Here is a 22,504-nt window from a genome sequence, read left to right on the forward strand (position 1 = left end):
TCCCTAGAAGAATGGGTGTGTGTTATTTTTTTTACCTCTTGTGTGTTTTCTTTTCTCATTGTAAAAAAAAATTCAAGAGGCCAAAAATATTTATTTTCCCAGGAGAAAGTAGTAACTGTTAGCTGTCATTACTCATACATAATAATTTTAACTTTGAACTGTCTGAAAGAAATACCGGTACCTTTGAGGCAGCCTAAACTTCTCACCCTTGGCTCCTGGGGCAGGAAGGCAAGTGCCAGCCCCAGGCCCCTCATGTCTCTCTTGTGTGCATGTGTGCAGTACAGAGGCAGCACCGCTAGAGAAGGAGGCACCGGCCTTTTGGCTGTCGGAGTGGGAGGAGACTGCAGCCCCTGCACCACCCATTGCCCGTGCAGAAGGAAAAGACTGTGCCGGTGCCCCCCTGCTCGGCCATGGGACATGGAGGAGGAGGCTGAAAATCACCCCTATTAAAGGCTGGCTCTACAAAAAGCCAGCTATAGCTTCAGTTTCTGGCTCCAAGAAGCCTGGAGCCAAGAAATTGTTTTGGAAATAATCAGGGAAATTCCCTGTGTCATGGCACGGGTGATTTCCCCAGCTATCCTTCTCTTGCTACCTTGTCTCTGAGGTCTCCTCGGAGCCAGGTAATGAAGGAAGAAACAGCTCCACCCTCCTACCCATGTTTCCCTGAAAATAAGACAGGATCATATATTAATTTTTGCTCCAAAAACGCATTAGGGCTTATTTTCAGGGGATGTTTTATTTAACAGTCATGTCATCTGCTTCTGATTGCTGCACAATGGTAGAGGATGGGGTTTCACTTAACTGGGGCTTATTTTTGCGATAGGACTTATATTATGAGCATCCTGAAAAATCATACTAGGAGTTATTTTCAGGTTAGGTCTTATTTTCGGGAAAACAGGGTGTACAGCAGCATATTTCCTACTGAGTGACTGCCTCACTCAGCCGAATGGTAGCATCAACTACTAGCACCATCAGGGACATTATTTATCTCGTCTGGGGAAGGGGAAGTTAGCAGGGAATGTATGTTTGGAACACTGTGTGGAGGGAAATGGGTTGTTGATAAAGAGGTAAGCATCGCCTTCAGCTCTTGCTTTCCTGATCAATTTTTCAGCAGGTTTTGATTGTTAAAAAAGTGTTTGTGTAATATGACATGTTTCTGTTTGCTATATTTCTGTTGGATCTGAAGTTCTTATTGACATCTGCTTTGAAGACTAAAGTCATCTGTGCCCTAGTATAGGAAGAAAGCATTTCCAATACAGTATTAGGGTTCCCAGATTTCTATTCCACTGCCTATAGCAATCTGCTGGGTTGGTCAGGAACGGCAGCCCTTAGAGAAGTTTATAACTTAAATATAATGTTTTGCATCATTTATGCTTCTTTTTTTCTCTTAGAAGAGAAAACAACTCAATGCAGCCCAACAGGAGAAAGTCCACCATTCTAAAAATATTTCCTGAAGGAATTGAGAAAGGAGGAAGACAGTATTTCCACATACTGTATGTTGCCTCTATTGAGGAGAGTTATGCTAATTTGAGGGAAGTGGTTGGTGAAGGAGTTGATGCATCCACTCATTGGGAAGCTGTACTTTTAATACATTCATTTTGCAGTCTTGTATGATGTTGAATTATAGTTGTCATCATTCCAGGTCAGCAAGGTGGTTGGGATGATGAGAGTTTAAATTTGACAGGATATGAGTTGGGACAGGCTGCTTATAAACCTCCCCCCCCAACAATTTATATGCCATATGGGGGAAAGCATAGCTAGATGTGTATTTTTTCCTTAGGGGGCAAACTATACCTTTAGTTGTTACTTTATTTACATTTAGAAAATGACACACTCACTTACCAGTGTCATGATCTGAATTCAATTGTGCCTTCTTCCTGACTTGTTTCAAAAAGATGTTTGGAGGGACAAGAGATCTGACCGTACATTTCTAGAACTGAATCTAGTTTGGCCCTGCTGTTTTGTTTTGTTTTACCATAAATGCTGTAAATATGCTGTAAAGAGTAGACCTTTGGTCTAGATGGGCGGGATAGAAATCCAATAAAAAATAAATAAATACTTATGTCTAATCTCTTTTGATTCCATGCTGAAGATGCAATCTAGAGAATTCCCATGGTTAATAATCAGAGCAATATGGCTCTGTGTGGGTGCATTTTTAAGGAGTAGCACATCATCCATCACTTCTAGAGCGTAGCTGGCCTAAAATGGTCAGGATGCCTACACTTCCTTTTGCTGGTACTTTCCAATCAGTTCTGTCCTGAATTGTTGCTGCCAATAGAAAGCTGGACTTAATCATGGCCTCCATAGTGGATGGACACACATTGTAGTAGAGCTGTTCTCTGCTGATTGATGGTGACCTCTACTATGTCCTAACTCCCAGTTCATTAGGCAGCTGTCTGTGTCTCAAATGACATGTGCTAGATTTCTCATTCAAGTATACCTGATAACCTAAGGGATCTTCCATCTTTCTAATGGAAGTGGTCCTTTAGAGTAAACAGAAGGTTCAGAAGAGACTACTAGTTTTAACTTGAATTTTGTGATTTCTGAAGTGCCAAAATAAATAAAATTTATATTTTATACATTGCTGTTTTGTTCTAGCGCTCACTCACATGGGGAACCCCCCCAGCTTCTTTTCCAGTGAGAGTAAAGAAAAAGAGCATCATATTCTCACCTCCAGCTAGTGAAATTTAGTTTTTCTTTTGGAGTAGGGTGGGTGGGATCTGGTTGCTTTCTCTTTTTAAACATAATTAATTACTGTGTTATAAATTATTATACTTGAAATCTAACATGTTGTTGCAATGTGAAAATGATACTCATGATGTTAGTTGTTGCATTGATCATTTATTTTAATTTCCTTCCATTATTTTTTGGGGGAGGAACCTTAGGACTAAGAATAAATTTTTGAAAAATATGAAACAAATCTTCCTCTGAAAAATGCTTTTAAATGCCTTTAAGAATAACTTTTAAAAGTAAGTGAAAAACGTTACTCTTTGCTCCAAAGAACTAACTTCATCTTTGCTCTCTTTTTCTTTCTTCTTTCTTCTTCTTCTTGCTATTGCTGTTGCTGCTGCTGTTGTTATTGCTGCTGCTCCTGTTGTTTGGGAAGTATAACACATTCTTTACTCCTCAAAACAACTAGTTGCAGGTTAACACTTGATTGTAACTTGTTATTTAAATGCTGTGCTTCCTGAACCTAAGTTAGATAAGCTGCGATCCTCATTCTGTTAATTCTGTCCTGAGAAAGAATATTAGCATATACAGTGGTGCCTCGCAAGTCTAAAGTACGGTAATTCGTTCTGCGAGTAGCGCTGTCTTGTGAAATTTTCGTCTTGCGAAAAGTGGTTTCCCATAGGAATGCATTGCAGTGCATTCTTATGGGAACCTCGCAAGATGAATGAATTATTTTCGTCTTGCAAGGTATCGGTCTTGAGGGAAAAATCATCTTGCGAAGCACGGCCATAGAAGAAGCCATCTTGCGAGGCACCGCAAGGCGTTCGTCTTGCGAGGCACCACTGTAATCCAGGCAAACTGCTTTGAGTCTTTGTTTCAATCTCCAAATGCTTATTTTAGCATTTAGCATTTTAGCCTCTCTCTTTTTGACACAGACATTTTCATATGCATGTTTTTAGTGAGGATTTAGAGGGGGAACTGAAACACCTGTGGCGCTGTTAGACTTGCATTTTCCAAATTATAAGCATTAGATTAAATTTGCTTGGCAGTTTCATGCAGTGCTTTTTCAGGCAAACACACATTTTGGTGCATTTCTGAAAGGAACCTGTTGGAAGAAGGCCTGCTCTGTACCCAGATAATGGTTTGAATTACTGCTTGGGCCTGCATCAAAGTGATGGATGGTCTGTGAGAAGGGTCCCATGCTGGCAGACTTTCAGTAGTCTGTGCATCATGGCGTGAACTAGCTCATAGAGTTGTAGAATTATAGATCTGGAAAAGGCCCTTGCTCAATCCAAACTAATTTGCTTCCTTTAATTATAAGAGATTCACAGGGTGATTTCACTACAGCTGTAATGCAAGCCATTTAGCTGTTCTCGCAGCTTGGAAAACTGATTACAGGAAATGTTGTTTGGCTCTTGTCTTTGCCTGGTGTGGCAGAGGTGAGCGATTTTAGAGTCAGCAGAAGCCACCAAATCTTTTTTTGATTCATCCATTGCTAGTTTTTGAATTCATTCTTTGTGTGGCTGCACAGGCAGCAAATGTTCTATATATAAAAATCTGGTGAGGCCTTCGTTTATCTGGTAAGGTCAGTTGATAGTCATTTGGAACGACAGGGAGTGTCGTACATTTCTGGAGAATTTAGGTAGTACGGCCTATCCTTAGAGCAGGGAATGTTCATCTTTTTTTCTGTTGTAGGCCACAATGGCTACAGTTGGTCAAAGTGTGGCTCAGGAGCTTGTGGCCCCTGGAGTCTCCTAATATTTAGAGACTGCTTGCTGGTGGGTAGGGTCAAGAGTGGAGAGAGGTACCCCCTTTTTTCTCCCTCTGCTGGTAGAAGGAACAGATTGCTCCTGTTGGAGGACTGAATCAATCACTTCCAAAAGTCTTTTGAACTTAGGCCAAAGTCTACCTGCAGCCCTAGGGTTGCTCATCCTCTTTTAATGTGATAAGAGTTCTGGCTAGAGTTGCTTAAATGAAATTAATCAGAGAATAGCAAGTTGCATCTTGCCCCCAAGGTGTGGAGCCCAGGATATGTTCTGAGAACCTGTGACGTTGTAGCATTATTGAAGCAAAACAGCCATGAACATGGCCAGCGTTTGGGTAGGAGGTAATTCTGATCTCCATGTAAGCAATTCAGAGCTGAAGTCATAGGTTTGGGTGGTGCTTAGGTGGGCCATCACAGAAAGCATGTCGAACGCTGCTCAGGAAGAGTGGCATACAAGTAAAGGAGATGGATTTTGTTGTATGGAGGCGGGTGAAGAAAGTGGCGCTGGAGCTGCAATCTTTGTGGTGACTCACCATTTTTGGGGGCCTGGCTCCAAGATTCCTGACTAGACAGACCGAAAAGGTGAACAATTTAGTCCCTGTGTTCATGAATCACTTGTTACACCACATTTTGCAATATTATACAGTACTCCTAGCTAGAGCAGAGTTTGCAGTCAGGAGGAAACCACCAGGATTCTCACTGCTGGTTGGGATGGTCAGCCTTACAGAAAGAGAGATCTAGTTAGCTGGCTGCTCTCTCTCTCTCTCTCTCTCTCTCTCTCTCTCTCTCTCTCTCTCTCTCTCTCTCTCTCTCTCTCAATAGTCAACATTCTCTCTCTCTCAAAAAAACAGTGTGTCTAAGTGGCTTGTTCAAGTCTGCTTGGCATGTCTGTGGTTTTGCTAGGAGATACTAGCCTTCTCATAGCTGGAAAACAGTTCTTGTTTTAGTTTCACCAAGGGCCAAACTATTTGCCGAATTAAATATGTCGTGTGCAGCTGAACCTCCATTTCTTTCTTTTAATTACCAAGTGTGTGAGGTCTTAACCTGGATCCGGACCACTGCACATAGCTGGGGAAGACTTAAGCCCTCCCTCCCTCTGAGAGAATAGTGAAGCTCAATTGGGAGGATGCAAGGAGGACTTTAAGAAAGCAGTCGCCAGGCAAGAACGCCTTGACCAAGATGTATAAAGCTGTGCAAGCTAGGTGAGAGCCTAACTATTGCCAAAGCAAAAAGACCCAGAACTATCCTGGTGCAATTTCTATCCAGAAGAAGGAAGAGGGATCAGTGGACATCTTGAGAAGTGGAACCTTCTGGAGCCTGAAGACAATGCTCTTCTTCCACTATACTGACTCATTGCCAGAAGAGGTGTGTCTGGAGTTCTGCTGGTATTTCATAATATGGAGATCAGCAGTCTAGTGGCTACTGGTAAATTCCTCTGGGCTTGTTAGGGCAAAGTAACATTGTGGTCGTCTCTGAGCAATGATGAAATGCTTAGGAACCTGTCTGAGTGTGATTGTGACAAGAAGTAAAACAGGAACAGTAAAGGTCCAGTTTCTACTCTGACTGTTCTCAAATAAATAGAATTGTAGAATCAGCACTTTTAATGATCGGCAAGCTACTACTGGGGAAAAAGCCAATCCATATGACACTCTTCTGCCACTTGTGGGTTGTCCTAAGACATCCTAGGATGCACAGTTGCATAGAGAAACCAGAATCTAAACAGGCTGACACAAAGGCAAAACCTTTAGCAATTCCACTAGTTGCTGTGGTTGGGAAGGGCTTACCAGTAATGTGCAACCCTTTCCAGTTGTGTTCATGCCTTGCTCAGTTCATACCTGTTATCGGTTGTGGACTGTTTCCACATAAGTCGTTGTGTGGAAGAAGATCAAGAGGACTGAAGGGCAGTTGTTTTTTTCTAGTGAATATTCATTTCCTGAAGCTTCTTAGATGTAGTTGAAGCTTTGATCTTAGTACCGTTTGGCATCTTCTTTCCTCTGTTATTTTACTAAGCAGTTCTATAAGCTGCATCCCCTGAGGCTAATTGCCTGGTTGAGAGAAATGGGTTGGCTGCATTTCACACAACTTCCATAGTGAACAAATAGCAGCTCAGGCATTTTGTGGATGTAATTAAGCCATATGCCTTGTCACCCAACCTTGCTTTCAGATTGTTTACAAAGACCAGGTGGTACTTTTTTCTTTTCTTTTTTCAGCATGCCTTAGGTGACTCAAGGAAAACATCTGATATGCGATGTTCTCTGGAAATGGCATTTAATTCTTCCTTTCTACAAGTGTTAAGGTTTAAGTGTTCTGTAAGTAAGAGTCAGACAGGAATTAACGACTAAACAACAACAAGTAGATACAAAACTGGCTGGATAGCTCAGTGGCCTACGTATGTATCTGGCTGTGGAGCCAGAGATTGGAAGTTCGATTCTCCATTCTTTCTCTTGTGAGTAGAGCCAGCCTGTGTGGCCTTGGGCAAGCTGCACAGTCCCAGGACACCTCCAGAAGAAGAGAATGTTAAACTACTATTTGCCCTATTTGTTATTGTTGTATGCTAATGTTTTTATGTTTTTTAATTGTTTTGATATTCTGTAAGCCGCCCAGAGTGGTAGAATATACCAGATGGGCGGGATATAAATCGAATGAATGAATGAATGAATGAATGAATGAATGAATGAATGAATGAATAAATAAATAAATAAATAAATAAATAATCTTTAGATAGAAAACCCTAAAAAGGGTAACCGTTAAGTCAGAATTGACTTGATGGAACATTAGGATGATGATGTTAATAATGAAGTAGGTAAAAAATAACTTAAAACTTAATGTAATGTGTAATGTCAGACAGAAATGGTGGGGTCCAGTATGACTTGTAATAGATTCACAAAGTTACTTTTTAAAAGTACTATGTTACAATTTGAGCCCCTTCAAGTAGTTAAGTTACTATTGTAAAGACAATTTTTAAAAAGTAATGCTTTGCTTTCTTGTTATTTAAAAGTAGCTAAAACATTATGTTTAGTTACTTAAAGACAAAACATAAGAGTGCTGCAAGCCTCCAGTCAGTGTGGTATGAAACCCTAAATAGTGAGGCCACTCATCCCTTCTTAAAGGTAATTGAAAATGACTGTAATTAAAGGTAATTACATTTATACTGCAAAAGTACCTTGTAGTGGTACAACCATAATATAACATGTTTAGGCATGTGTTATTGGAAAAAGGAATTGATTCACCAAATCTTCCTAGAATATGATTTCCTTATAAGTGAAGCATTAGGTTTCATATCAGTGCAATGGGTGAGAAAAGTTGTATGGATAGGCATTTTTTCTCAGCAGAGGAAGGTAGGTATTCCATGACCCTGGACTAGATGAATTTGGCAACATTTAGCATGGCTAGTCTGGAAATCAACCCATGCTTCAAATGACAGCCTAACTTTTCTCCTCTCAAAGACTACATTTGAAAAGGGAACTTCAGAAACAGACTTGGAAAATGAACATGGTCACAAGGAATCAATTTGTATGCATTCTGCTGGCTTCTGCGACTGCAGCTTGGTAATCGGAGACGCTGTGTACGTGTGTTGCTGTTTTTGTTCTGCCGTTCTGCTGTGATAGCAGGATTGCCACAAAGGAGGTTCATGCAAATGGAGAAACACTTTCATTGGGTTGGCTTGACCTCAACAGTGAGTAAAGCTGTGATATCCAGTGGTGCTGGCAGCACTTTCCTTTTGGAATTCATGGCTGCAGGAAATGGAATCACGTTGGGAATTTGTGCATGGAAAACATTTAAAAATGTGTTTTGGCTGTCAGTACTAGAAAGCTGTTAGGAGTGCCTGTCATGTGGCAAGAGTGATGCAGTCCTTTGGGCAAAGGTGTGAGGAAGGACTGTCTCTTCTTTAGCTTTGGCGTTGTTGCAAGTGGATTTTTAAAAAATGCATTGCTGATTCATTTCCAGATGTCTTTCTTAAGAATCCTTCACGGTTCATGCAGAGTATCGTGTCCATTTGTCACTTCTGCTGTTGCCACAAAATCCAGCAGAGCAAGGCAAACTCCAATAAATATTAGAAAACTCCAAAATAAATGTGTAATGCCTGAAGCACTTCAAGCATAATTTAACTATAAAGTGGAGATTTATAGGTTTTTGAACGACGTTGCATGAAAGAAGCAAGGATATGTCACTTTCTCATAATCTCACTTTTTCTAATGGATCTATCATATGTTAGTTGATTAAACTATACAGTACATTGGACCAAGAAACAAAATAAATAGTGTTTAGTGGCTAATTTAAAATTGCATACATTTAATGTAGACTTCCTCAACTTGATGATCTTCAGTTGGGCTGAAGTTCCCCTCAGCCTCAGGTAACAAATCAGCGAAAGCAGCAAACTCTCAGTGTTTTTCAGTACATTTGAAGTAGGAAGCATAACACATGTATCAAAGCAGGCATCATTTTCAAAGGGGCATTCCTTCTTATGTGACTGAAAAGGTAGACAGTCAAAAACTTAGTTTAATCAGGGGTTTTAAGTATTGTATATAGTACAACATGGACAGAGTGCTAATGGTCAGTGGCAAGAGAGAGGGTGGAAACTCACCTTCACTTAGCATCTCTTTTGCTTCTCCAGGACAACCATTCTCAACCTTTTTGTGGTCACAGCCCTTTGAGGAGTTCTTCTCAGGTTCCAGGGACCCTGTCAGACAAGGATACAATGCAAACAGATGAATAGACAACTCCTTTCACATTGTCCAGTCTGTGTCCCCCTTAAAATGTGCCAGGGCCCCCCAGGGCAGTACTGTATATGATCCCCATTGAGAATGGCTGCTCTATGACATCATTAGATGCCATCAATAGAAGAAGAGGGCCAAAATCAGTCATCACAGTTCCCATAAAAATTAGATGTGACAGTGCTTTATGGCTACTAGAATGGATGTATGGTTGATTTTAAAAGTCGCATGCAGGATTTTGAGTGGTTCTGAAAAACCTACACAAAACTGTTGTGGTTCAATGTGTCCTGTCAATGGGAATCATGCCATTCTGTAGTGTCTGGGAGAGTGTGAACTAAATTATTTTGGAGAGTTTGCCTGCCAGTTTGACTACATGTCATAACAACAAAAACCGAGCCAGTTGCTCTCTGCTAAGTACCTAGCAGAACATGATCATAGACCTTGCTATGACAAAAGTCCCCTGCCTGAATGGCAAGCAGAGCTACCAGGTTTGCAAGCCTGTGCAAGTTTGAACACTCATGTTCTTTTCTTCCCATTGGGTGTGGAGGCTTAATAGACACCCATGCAGGGATGGGCCGCAAGCAAGAGGAATAGGCAGCTATTTCATTTGTGCTTTTTTGCAGAGACAGGTTTGAGAGATCGACTACACAGGAAAGCCAAATTGCTCTATTTTGCTGCAGTTTGATTTGCAGCCTATATTACAGTTGAAATTGCAGTTAATGTTCATACAGGGGTTGCAGATTGATTCAAGAGTTTACCATTTATACTGAATGTGATGAGATTCTCATTCTAGCTCACAGCCCCCCGTCTTTCCTTTCTTCCTCTGATCCTGCTTTTGTTGACGCTTTTATAGGGCATAAATGTGGGAAATAATAAAGCGGACCCAACGATAAGTTGATAGGGTGATCTACCATTAATCACATATATGAAAGATTTTTTTAAAAAAATCAGAGGATGATCAGGGGAGAGGAAGGAATGTGGGGACATGTCCCCTTGGTCCTGAACATCATGCCCTAACTGCTTATGTCACTGCAACACCCCTTACAGAGTCTTTATGTGTCGTAACTAACCTAATGGAAAAAAGCCTGTTTGAATCATTCCGGCTTGAAAAAGTAGAAGCCCCCCCCAGCAGCAGAGGAAAAAAGCTGCTTTGTGAGCAAAAAGGGCTGGACCAATTCAACTCAGTCTTTGTGTCATGTGGTTAGTAAAAAAAAAACACTTCAAATTCACCTGTTTTATCAGTGGAACAAATCCTGTGGTACTTGACTACATACTTGCAGTCTGAGTTTGGCATATGTGAAGGACCTTATCAAGTTCTAAGAGCAACATGGCAAAGGCAAGTGGAGAGGCTTGCTCTGGAAAATAAGCAGAGTGTGCTGCTTATATACCGCCCTATAGTGCTTAAAGCCTATTCTTGGTGGTTTACAGTTTAATTTATGCAGGCTACACATTGCCCTTACCCATGCACAGTGAGCTGCATTCTCTATTTACTGACCTTGGAAGACTGGAAGGCTGAGTCAACCTTGAGTTGGCTACCTCAGCCCGTTGGGATCGAAGTCAAGCCATGAGTAGAGTCTTGGCTGCAGTACTACAGTTTAACCACTGCGGCACAAGGAGGTTTTTACTTGAGCAGGAAACAGTTAAGCCAAAGTATTGCTACAATGCAATTAATCAGGAATGAAGAACTTTTGGACCTACAGTTCCCACAGACTCTTTTTTTTACCATTGGCCATGCTGGCCAGGACTGAAGGGAGTTGTAGGCTAAAACCTCTGAAGGGCTGATGATTTTCTGGGCCTTCTGTAGCTCTGAGATCCAATGAATCACTTTTCCGCAACAGATGTAACCAAAATGACTTCTCTAATTGTAAAGCTGTGGAGAGTATGCAAGAATTGATGCCTAGGAAAAAGTTTAATATAAAAAGATATATTTATTTATTCTATTCATTTTATTTAACTTATATGCCGCCCACTCTACCCAAAGGTCTCTGGGCGGCTTACAACAATTAAAATACAATTAATACCATAATTAATATACAATAATACTGTACATGGGACAATATTGTACCATGTACTTCACCAGAGGTTGAGCGTGCATTATAATGGAAGTGTCAGATGACGGTGCCAAATAGAATCCTGTTTCAAAGTTCTTTCCACTGTCTGTACCCACTCATTGCTGTCTGCATCTCAGCAGGAGAAGGTTTCTGAAGCCAGGTACTTCTGAAAAAACTGGGCAATCTTCTTTGCTCTATAGCACCCAACAGCAGGCTGTTCTGCGGGTGTTTGCTTCGACAGTTGTGGCAGCAGGAAGGTGGTAACGGTGGTGATAATGAAGGAGGGAATAGTGGGTGGGAGAGAAGAGACGATGGACTTACGTGATGCTTCTGTTATACTGTGACATATCATTTATAGTGATAGACTTGCTGTTCTGTGAACTGTCTTTCCATGTTACATCTGGCTCCACATGAGCAGAGAATTGTGGGGTCTCTCAAAACCACACAGCCTGGGCCTTATTGAGAGATGGCAGCCCAGTAAATATAATTGGGTGGAGAACAATTGTTGTAGCTGGTTTATGTGCCTTTTCAGTGGAATACTGTAAGTTGCTTCTTGAGTATATGAATCTTGATGCTTCTCCCTCTGTTCCTGTTAACATTTGAATGGGTAAGTCATTGTAAGCGTATCAAGCAAAAACAAAATTAAAAAAAGACAAAAGCATTGTGGCACCGTAAAGACTAACTGCAAGATTTTAAAGGTGAGCTTTCATGGACAAGTCTGCTTCCTCAGACGTAAGAGTGGGACTACCTGGCAAATATTTACATATGGCCCCAAACCAAAGACTATTTCGGCACCATCAGAAAGCGGTATCATACTTTGTTCTTCCCGTCAGTCTGTGAAGAGGTTGGCAGAGAAGCCTCTGCCTGGCCATAGCTCTGGTCCAGGGCCTCAATGGTGTGCTGTACCCACTTGACTAGGGGAGATTGTACAAAACAAACCCAAGGTACAGGATCCCACAGCACAAACCAAGGCTGTCCTACAGGAGATGAAAGTGCCCCCAGTGTTAGCCCTAAGGACTGCAACATACTCTCTCCCAAAACCTCAGAATGGGGCACCTCAGAACCCTTTTCTGCCCAAATCTCAGGGATTGCAATTGAGCACACTCTACAGTTGGGAAAAGGATACGAAGAAGGTTGAGAACTAGAGCATATGAGGGAGGCGTTGGAGAAAGTGAGGAAGCAGCTGGAGAGAGAGGAGGTGGGAAAGAGTCTCCAGACCTAGTAGTAGTGGAGGAGGAGGAAGGGACCTGGGGAGACCCTCATGGGGAGTCGGGGGATGCTCTTCAAGCCAAGGAAGTGGAGGAGGATCAACTAGAATCACCTGGGGAATGGGACTATGTGGTGAAAGAAGATCCCTGGATTAGAGAACTGGTTGAGTTTAGGGTCCCTAAAGGAGAGCGACCCAAATACTGTACCCATACAGTACTCTTGTGTTATTAGCCCTGTGCTGTGAAGTGTTTCTGATCTATGTTATGCTCCTTTGATTGTGGGTTTTCAGGGTGCTTCATGCTTATTATTCCAGTAATTCTTGGTACCTTGTAAAGTACAAACAAAAACAAAAGAAACAGAAGTTTTATGACATCTTTGCGACTAATAAGCATATTTCACTGTGCCATATTGTGGATGCAATCCACTTTAGACACAGTCCACTTTAGACACAGCCTGTTTGTTTTAGAATATATTTCTTTATGCATCTGAGGAAGGGGGTGTAATTTAAGAAAGCTCTTACTGAAAGCAATTTGTTAGTCTTAAACTTGGCACAACACTTCTGTTTTTGTTGTTGTTGAAAGAGATTTACATGACTATCTCTCTGAAAATTTATGAAGTAGGCCACTCTTGTTACACCCATGTTGCAGATCAGGGTGGGGTTTTATGGGGCTGAGACTGAGAGTGGACCTACATATAGCTTGACTAATGCATATTTCCAAGCTAAGGTTTGCTGAGTTAAAAGATTAGAACTGTAATAATGTTGTAGCTGGGGGCACTTGTAGATGTGGTTTATAGGAGAAAGGGGTATTAAATGTAAAAAGGGACACTTGCTGTTGTGTTTGGAAATTCTTTGTCAGTATGTCCCTAACTGTTTTCTGGTACCACCCTATCTTGTAGTTAGCACGGAGCTTTTACTTGACAGTATATGTGTAGGCATTCTTCAGTCTCAAGAAACTATGGTAACGTGCTCTGAATAGAGGTCTAGTGTGGCTGAGAAGGCCAAGAGTGACAATCCCTTCCACACTGAAGACAAATACAATCTGTCCCCTGTCCAGCTCCCTGATTTTGCTGGTTTCGGGACTGCCTCTTTGCCTTAGCCTGCTGGACAAGGGTCTCTTCAAATTGGGAGAGTCCGTGATGCACCGCCTGCCTCCAGGCTGAATGGTCAGATGTCAAGGTTTCCCATCTGTTGAGGTCCATTCCTAAGGCCTTCAGATCCTGCTCGCAGATATCCTTGTATTGCAGCTGTGGTCTCCCTCTGGGGCGATTTCCCTGCATTAATTCTCGATACAGGAGATCTTTGGGAATCTGACCATCAGCCATTCTCACAACATGCCCAAGCCAACATAGATGTCGCTGTTTCAGTAATGTATACATGCTAAAAATTCCAGCTAAAAATTGACAGGATAGATAACCTTTCATTAGAAGAGGGAAATCCTCTAGTGCTGAAAGAAGGGTGATTGTCAGAGCAGGAATGTTTCACACCTCTGTTGTTTACAGATTGGCTTCTTCTTCTTTTGTGTGTTTGCCCACACCTTAACTTGATTTGCAAGTATAATTGCTCAATAACAAAAGACTGTCTGAATCACATCTCTGAAACATGCATACTGTAGATCTCAGTTTCTAATTGCAGCCCATCTGCAAGGTATAAATTGGCCCAGACTCTCTCACATGCAAACTTCCTGGCTTTGAGAGTACTGGCCCTATAGAGTTTAATCTCTTTCTGCCACTATATCTTCCTGTTGGCCCTGTGTCTTTTGCTTTTTAGTGTGTCACCAAATGATAGGGGAGGCTTTTCATTCCATCTTGTGGCCTAGCTCACACATTTGGGCTTCAGACTTCTTCAGGAAAGGATTGTTGCTCTAATGATTTACTTCTGAATCTTCATTTTCTAATTTTATTATTCTTCAGTTTTTGTTGTGCTTTTGTTGTGATTTTGCCACTTGCACATTCCCCATTACACCTGCAAAGGGCTCAGTGCTGCACTCTTGACTCTTTACTTCCTAGCTTGCCCAGATGTTGGCATCCTGCCATATGGCAAAGCACCTTCCTGGATGGTGTCAAGAATTCCTCTAAGTTGTAGTTGTCCAAGGCCTAGTGTTATCCTAGAGGTGCTTTTACCCTCCCTAGCAGGCTATTGGGGAAGGGAAGTAGCTGAAGGTCAAGAGAAGGTAATGGGAACACAAAACTGAACTAGTTTTTCTTTAACACAATCCAGTTTTTCTTAACTATAATCACGGCAGATTTAGTTTTGACTGAGTGCTTCCCTGTACAAAAATACAAATGAAACTTTCAGAATGCTGTTTCCTCAAAGAGTCTTCTTCATGCCAGTCTGTGGGAAGTTCCCCATCCTGTTTTTTTTTCCCTATATGGGGAAACAATATGGCAGTATGACACAATACAACCCCAGAAAGATCACTTAGTTTTGCTCAGTGTGTAGATAGGCCCTTAAGTTTCCATGCATTTTGGAAAGGCTCAGCTGTTGGTCTGAAAGGAGGAGATGATAGACAGGATAAATATTGGCAGCTTTGGGAAAGGAAATGGCTGGGCCTTCTACACTAAGTCAGTGAGACAAGAATTTAGGCCATGAATTTAATGATGAGAGTTTTGGGGTATGTAGTTATGAGTCAGTTCCCACTCCATGGACTTCTTTAGTCATCGTCTCCCCTCTCTGACCCCCCAGCAAGTCAGCCCTCCTTGCTTCTTCCAGGCCTCCATAACTTCCAGGAGGTTCCATATGAGCAGCTGTTCCATTATCATTTTTTGCCAGCCTGTTACTTTAGGGAGTGGCCGTGCTGTTGCTCCTGCTAATCAAGACTGTGCAGAGGGGTGTGTGGAAGAGGGTGACTCCCAGATGCTCAGGATGTTTTTGAGGCAGCCCTATTTATAGCTATTTTTGTGCAGGGCTGGAGAGGAGCTTCCTGAAACTTTGAGAGGGCTCCAGCAGCCTATGGAAATGGAACAGCCTAGCAGAGTGAGGAAGGGATTTGTCTGCCAGGGTGAGTGTTACAAAATGATGGGCATCCCCATGTGAAGTGCAACTAGACAGCAGGAATTGAGCCACACACAGGTCTGGGATGCCATAAAATTGCAAAAAAAGAAATATTTCCCTGGCTAGAAAATTCCCACTGCTTTTAATGCTCCAGTTCTTTGGTCAAGATTCAAGAATTGTTCAGCCACGGATTATCCTTAGGTGGTTGCCATTGTAAAATCCCCATCTCAGTCTTCGTCTGTGTGTGCCTTTAGTCCTCATGATCCCGTTGGAAACATTGAAAGTATTTTCTGTATTTTCTGAAGTCTCTGAAAGCGAGGGCCTTGTTGTTTCTTACCTCTTAAGAATACTGTTGTAAGTGCTTCTTGGAGGACAACCTGTTGATTGTCTGGCAGCAAAGGAAGAACTGCAGGCAGGCACACAAGCTTTTGTTGTCAGTTGATTCAGTGGTTCTTAACCTTGGGTTACTCAGGTGTTTTTGGACTGCAACTCCCAGAAGCCTTCATCACCAGCTGTGCTAGCTGGGGTTTCTGGGAGATGCAGTTCAAAAACACCTGAGTAACCCAAGGTTAAGAACCACTGAGTTGATTCACCTAGTTCCTGAGTACTGTAGTTACTGGTGGCAGAAATTTTTCTTAGTATGAGGAACCTTGCAGCATTTGCTTGTTTCACCCTATTGTGAGTACTGTATTCTGCTGCTTTGATGTTGACCTGGCACTAACTCTGGGGCCACATGAGGTTCAATAGCAAGCCTGTTGATGTCAACATGTGTGCTGACATCACACCTACAGTTCTTTCTGTGCTTATTTTACCTTAAGGATCCCCGCAAGCATCAGGGATAGCCCAGAGCTGTTTTTGCAACTTACATAGACTCAGAAGCAACTTTGGGCCTGGGAAAATACTTGCAACCAGCTATGCAAATGATGTGAAAACACCATGTTGGCCTGTCATCACTGTGCAGGGTGTGAGGTGAACAGATGCCTGCAGACCAGCCCTGTTGGGTTCAAGCTTGCAGTTATTGTGGGTGGGTTGCGTCACTGTCTTATCCAGTTTTCCTGTTTGTGAAATGAAGACAGTGTTAGCTTTAGGTGCCGCTACCTTGAGAGCCTTGCTGATGTTCTCAGTGAATGGTGCTGAACCAAAAGGGACCCCTGCTGTGAGAATTTTTCCACCTTCTGAACAATCAAGAATGGACTACCAATCATCTGAATTCTGCGGCTGGAACTGACGGATTACACCTAGTGCTTGGGATGATACCAAATCATGGTGGGATGCTGCCTGCCCACTTTGCAACTTCCTCTTAGTCTTATCCTCAGTTCTACAGCCACTTGAGAGCCACCTAGCTATGTAAGCTGGGGTGGGAACTGTATAGCTCTCCATATATTGTTGTGTTGCCGCATCAGTTGATTAGGAATTGCAGTTTAACATCTCAGGGGTCAAATTTGCTAGCATTTCCCTAGCACAACAGCTAGATACTGATGTCCAGAGAGGGTGGATAAAAATCAATGATTTTAAAAATCAAAATGATTTAAATCACAATTTAAATTTTTTAAAAATCTAATTTTTGATTCAAATCATCAAGAATTTCTGATTTTTTAAAAATTTAAATTATGATTTAAATTATGATTTAAATCAATTTGATTTAAGTCAGATGCACCCTGTGTCTAAACCTCTCAGTTTTGACTTTTGGATTCTTGCTGGGCTACACTCCCTTTTTCCAGGCTTTTCCTCTTCACTTGCCCTAGTCCAAGTTATTGACAATGGATTTGGAATTAGTCATGCTTTGAGTAGGCGAGTGAAAGCAATGGTATTCAAATTAGCTACAACTTTGTCCTGTTGCTTTCCAATCTGAAGCCTGGATCCATTTTAATCAATAGAGGAAATTTTCCAGAAGTAGGGAAAGGAGAATACCTTGTTGCAGATACCCCCTTCCTTCATTACATGCTGAATAGTGATAAGAATCATGTCTCTAACCCTCGCCACAATGAAATGAGGCCCACCTCTGGCCTTCCCTGTGCCCCCCCACCCTGTGAGGATTGCATGTATTAGCCTTCAGCCATCATTGCCGACCAGAACCTCAAAAAAGGGAGGTTGATGGGAAAATGGGAGTTGTAGACCTGCTCCTCTGGAGGGTGCCAACTCGAGAGAGGAGGGTTGACCAAGATTGTGAGGAGTTGTGGTCCAGTGGAGGCAGTGGTGTTCTTGAGGTTGGACCATGTGGATTTCCTTGGAGCCTATCTTGCTGTTTTTCCCTGTGGCACAGTATTAAACATTGTGTCCATTAGAATGTGCTGAAAGATGACTGGGCATTGCTTTTAAACAACATTTCCAGATGATGTACAATTGCCCTGCCTCTGCCACATATTTTTTGGGGAGCTCCCCATGCTGCTGAAGCCCTGGAGGACTGCTGTGAGTTTGTGCAGGCACTGTTGGCCTAGATAGATGAAGGCTGTGGCTTGGTGTGGGCAGCTTCTTATGTAAGGGAACAGTGCTTAATTTCCTTGCAGAAGGTTCAACTCCAGAGCCGTCCTTTTCGCTCATGACCAAATGTGAATAAACATGCAATTAATAATTATAAACATAATTATAATAATTAATAATGTTGTCTTGCCTACTATGTAACCATTCCTGTGGTTTATCCACTACTTCCTCCATCCTCTTTCTTGTAAACAAAAAGATTTTGAGCAGGGAAAGATAGAAAAGCTACTCAGTTTCTTTTTTTTTTTTAATCCTATGAGCTGCCCAGCTAGAAGCACCCCAGGTGCAAAGTTTCGGATTTGGAGGAATGGAAATCAGTGAGTCATACAAAGCCAAACTCTGCACCAAGCTGAGAAGTATTTTTTGGTTGGTTGGTTGGTTGGTTTCTCAGTAGAATGATATATGGTGCCTTTGGGGCAAATTCGTACTTTAGGTTTGGGAGTGTTGGGATATAAGTATAAAACAGACTGTGTGGATGAGATGCATTTTTGTATTATACTGGTAACCTTTACCAGAGACCTAGATTGTCTAGGATTCAATGTGAGATGTGTACTAAGCTATAAATCCGAGTCTGGGCTTAACCATGTGTGGGAAGACATTCATAGTAACTTTCCTTTGGTAAAGACAAATGTTGTGGCATCATAACAAATTTATTGCAGTGTAAGCTTGGCTGCTAATCACACACGAGTCACTTGCAGCTTTTCTGATGGATGTTTTATTTCTTCTGCAGGGTGGCATCAGGCAACACTTTTCCTTTCAGTACAGAAGTTGGATCACTGTGTAAATTGAACCTGATTGGACATCAAAGAAGCCTTAATTTTTGAGAGGGTTTACAAATTTTTGACATCTTGTCTGGAGGCAGCATGCTGTGATGGGGCTATAGTGAATGTAACTAGTCTGCCATGCACCCCATGGGGAGTGTAGACACCTCCTTTTCCCGTTCTGCTGTGCAAACCCTATCCCGCAGCCACTGCCGGAACATAAAGCAAAAGATCTCCCAGTGGGAGGGTCGGACCAAAGAGGGTTTCCAGGAAGAAAGGCAGAAAGTTAAGGACTTTGGGATCAACTATGGCCGTGACAACAGGCAGAAACCAGCGGCACTCGTGCAAAGTAGGAATATAGAAGGACCAGCAAATGTTCCAAATCTTGGCTTGAAATTCCAGGAAAACTCTAATCTCTGTTCTGTGACAGAGGAGGAGGACGAGATACCTGAAGAGGTTTTAGAGAGCCCAGTGATTGAATGTCTCCCCAATGGCACTATATCAGAAGGAGAGGACTGTGGACCCTGGCGGGGGGAAAGATTACCTCCAGGCAACTTCTACACCTCTCGCAACCTGTGGAAACAGATAGAAGCCTTTCCATCTGACAGAATTGTTTCTGTTGCTTTGGACTTGAAAAGGAAACGGGAAAGCTGTGGCTCAGGAGAGAAGGAACTGGATGGGGGTCCAGCTAAGAGCTTGGAGAACTTGTACTGTGATGTGGAGGGGCAGGAGGGGCAGCCAGCTATCAATCCGGTACCCAAACCACGAAGGACTTTCCGTTACCATTCTGAAAAGGACCAAGCGGACTGCTCGAATGGAGGCTACACAGAGAGGAAGGCCCCAGAACCTCAGTGTAATGGCGGCTGTCCTGTTGCGACCATCAGTGACTCTGAACAGAGAGCGCCCAGTAGAGGAATCCGAAGCAGATCCAAGAGGTGTGTTAACTTTTTTTTAAAGCTCTGCTTATTTATTAAATGTGAATCTTGCCTTTCCACCAAAAATAGCGCTCAAGGCATCAGTTTTATTTTCCTTATTTTGCTTGTTGAGTATGATTGTGTAGCGGATCTTGTACTTTACAGAGACCTGCTATGTTCCTGTTCTTAATTTGCACAGTTTCATCAATGGTAAGGAGCATTCAGTCATGCCTGTGTTGTTTTATCCCCATAAACCCACTTCTAAGGAAATCTCAAGGGTTCTACAGGAAATGCTCTTTCCCACTTAGAAAGATGTTACGCTTCGTTCAGTCTGTTATTCTGGTTTATGGGACTGGAGGATAAGACTAAAACCCAAATGGCTTGCTCTTTTTTCCCTACCTGCCTTAGGTTGGCATGCTGTGTGGCATTTAGAGTAAGTTTTCTGCAGTCTGTCTTTCAACTGATGGGCCAAATTTCCTATTAGGGGGTTGAATGTTATTTTAATAGCAAATTTGGCCGAAGTAGAACCTTGTTGTAGTAGTAGTTTTGCCAACATGCTAAGGCAGATTAACACAGCTACTTCTTCAACTGTAAACATTGAAATAGGTCTGAAAAAGTGTAGGCAAAACCTTACTACTGTGCTTGAAAGAGAAGCGTGTTTTGTTTAGCTCTGTGTGTAGATTTCAGATTTTAATATACTATGATCCAGGATTATCTTGCCTAGTTATGCTGGTGTAATTGATGGTTATCATACTTTGGGTACATCATGAGAAGGCAAGACTTGTTGGAAACGACAGTAATGCTGGGAAAAGACTAAGGTGTGTGCCTGCATGACTCTGCCCCCTCTCTGCGCATGACTCCTCCTCCTCTGTGCATCCACAGCGACCATTTTCAGTGCTTCTGTGGGGGGGGGTTTGCACGTGTGAGGGGCAGTACCTAGCCTAGTGGGGCTGAAATTAGAAGGAATGTTGGGCAGCAGGGAAAGAGGAACATGAAATATGAGATGCATTAACTCCATAAAGGAAGCCATAACCTTGAGTTTGTAGGCACTGAGCAAGGCTATTGAGAACAAGATGTTACACTGATATAACACAAATAGGGGACCTTTTGGAGGTGAATTGCCTCAAGTTTAGAAATCACTGTAGACATTACTTATTGCCTACTGAGTTGTGTGACTCATTGTGCAACCAATGACATCTGCAGTGATTTCTTGACTTGGAGAATTAGTCTGTAGAAGTTGGTCCATTTGCATAGCTACCCAGTAGGATTTTGGTCTCTACGAGTTACCTTTTAAGTTCTTACGTATCCTGATGTAGAATGTTGATTTTCTTTTAAAGCACAGAGTATACACACTGTCAGCTTTATACATGTGTATGTATGGCTATCTAATTTTACTGACCAAGAGCTTTCGGAGTGGCTTGCTGTGGCTATTGTGGCATGCATCCAGCTTTGGCGAGACTGAAGCTAAGCATGACAGGGAACTCCCTTTTGTCCCATTTTAGAGCTAGGAAAGTGGGCACAGGCCTATCTCCATACTTGTTTTCTGTTCTGAAGGGATTTTAAATACCTTAGAAGTTCACTGATGTCAGAGAAAAAAGCCCACGTTTCACGATGGGGGCAGGGCAGCTGGAGAGGCAGACACTCCTCGGCTACTCCCAAGGGAGATCAACGTTGTTAAACCCTGTTATCTCTCGGCTTTGATTAGGTGAGGGCCTAAAGAAGATGCCCTGCGGGGTGGAAGGGTAGTTCCCTTTCCAGTGTGGAGATCTCCTTATTGTGATTTGGAAACCTCAGTTAATTGGAGGCAAACAGAGAACTAAAGTGATATGAATGCTTTACACTGTGGTGCCAATAAAAGGGAAAAGTGAAAGAAACTCCCAAAATATTTGGAAACGTTTATCTGTGACTGGTTTTAATACAAAGCATATAAGCCACACTGGTGTAGCTAACTCTGGGCAAATGCGTTTAAGGGCATCTTAATCTATGCTAGCTAGACTATGGCCTTTGCCATTTGCATGTGTGAATGAAAGAAGCTGGGGTTCTCATCTCTTTCCTCTGTATGAAACCCTTCCCCAGCTGTGCTCCCCAGATGTATCAGATGAACAGTGGTTTAGGTATCTGACTGTAGAGCCAGAGGTTGGGAGCTTGATTCCCCGCGGTGCCTCCCTGACAGGGGCAAGATTCAGTGATCCATAGGGTCGCTTCCAGTTCTGCAGTTTTAACATTACTACTATTACTATTACTTCAGTCTTCCTATCCAGCATATGGGTATTCCTTCATTGTGCAGGGGGTTGGACTCAATGGCCTTATAGTTCTCTTTCAACTTTATTATTCTATGATTCTATATTTGTTTAGGAGATGTCAGTCTGGAGAAAGCCAGTGGAACATCTAAAAAGCTATTTTTTTTCATACAGCAAGGGGGAAATAGACATTTCAGAGAATCAAAGTAAAAATGATCCTTCAGTGCATTGTCAGTATACATATATTTTGGAACGTTTTCTAAAATGTCAACAAAACAAAAAACCCTCCACCCTAACGCTATGCTCAAAATCTTCTGAAAAGGAAATAATTTTTTTTAGTTAGCTGTATGTAGTGCAAAAATGTTTAAACAGAAGATGGGAGATAGCTAGGCTGTGCCACACTCTTGCCTTTGAAGCTTGTGAAATGAGACAACTCTGTGCTATGTTTATAGAAAGTCCTTTGAATTTGAGGACATCCAAGGGTACCGAAACCGGCTAGCAGCGATAGAGTATCAAAAACTCCATGAAGAACTGAATGGCACCACAAATACCCGTCTCTATTGCACACAGTCAGAGGACAACCTCTATGAGGACATTATCGGTATGTTTTTGAGTTTATCTGAAGGAATCAAATGACAGTAATTTGGAAGAAGGTTGTATGGCACTTTTTGGCTCCAGACCAGCATTAAATTTGAGGTAATTTCTGTTG

The 22,504-nt window shown here is 42.2% G+C and overlaps 1 protein-coding gene across 2 annotated transcripts in view; it reads left to right on the forward strand.

The window, feature by feature from the left end:
- DENND2C (DENN domain containing 2C) overlaps positions 1–22,504 on the forward strand; it is a 77,106-nt gene that overhangs the window by 19,780 nt on the left and 34,822 nt on the right. Inside the window, exons 1-3 of one of the 2 annotated variants that reach the window (XM_020780558.3) lie at positions 15,304–15,409; positions 18,611–19,576; positions 22,248–22,396. In XM_020780558.3, the coding sequence (XP_020636217.3) occupies positions 18,783–19,576; positions 22,248–22,396 (943 nt within the window). In that variant the 5' untranslated portion in view covers positions 15,304–15,409; positions 18,611–18,782. Of the gene's footprint in view, positions 1–15,303; positions 15,410–18,610; positions 19,577–22,247; positions 22,397–22,504 lie in introns of those variants that run through there. The other variant, XM_020780559.3, reaches the window with a different exon arrangement.

This window comes from Pogona vitticeps, chromosome 4 (genome assembly GCF_051106095.1).
Source record: "Pogona vitticeps strain Pit_001003342236 chromosome 4, PviZW2.1, whole genome shotgun sequence".
Lineage (NCBI taxonomy): Eukaryota > Metazoa > Chordata > Lepidosauria > Squamata > Agamidae > Pogona > Pogona vitticeps.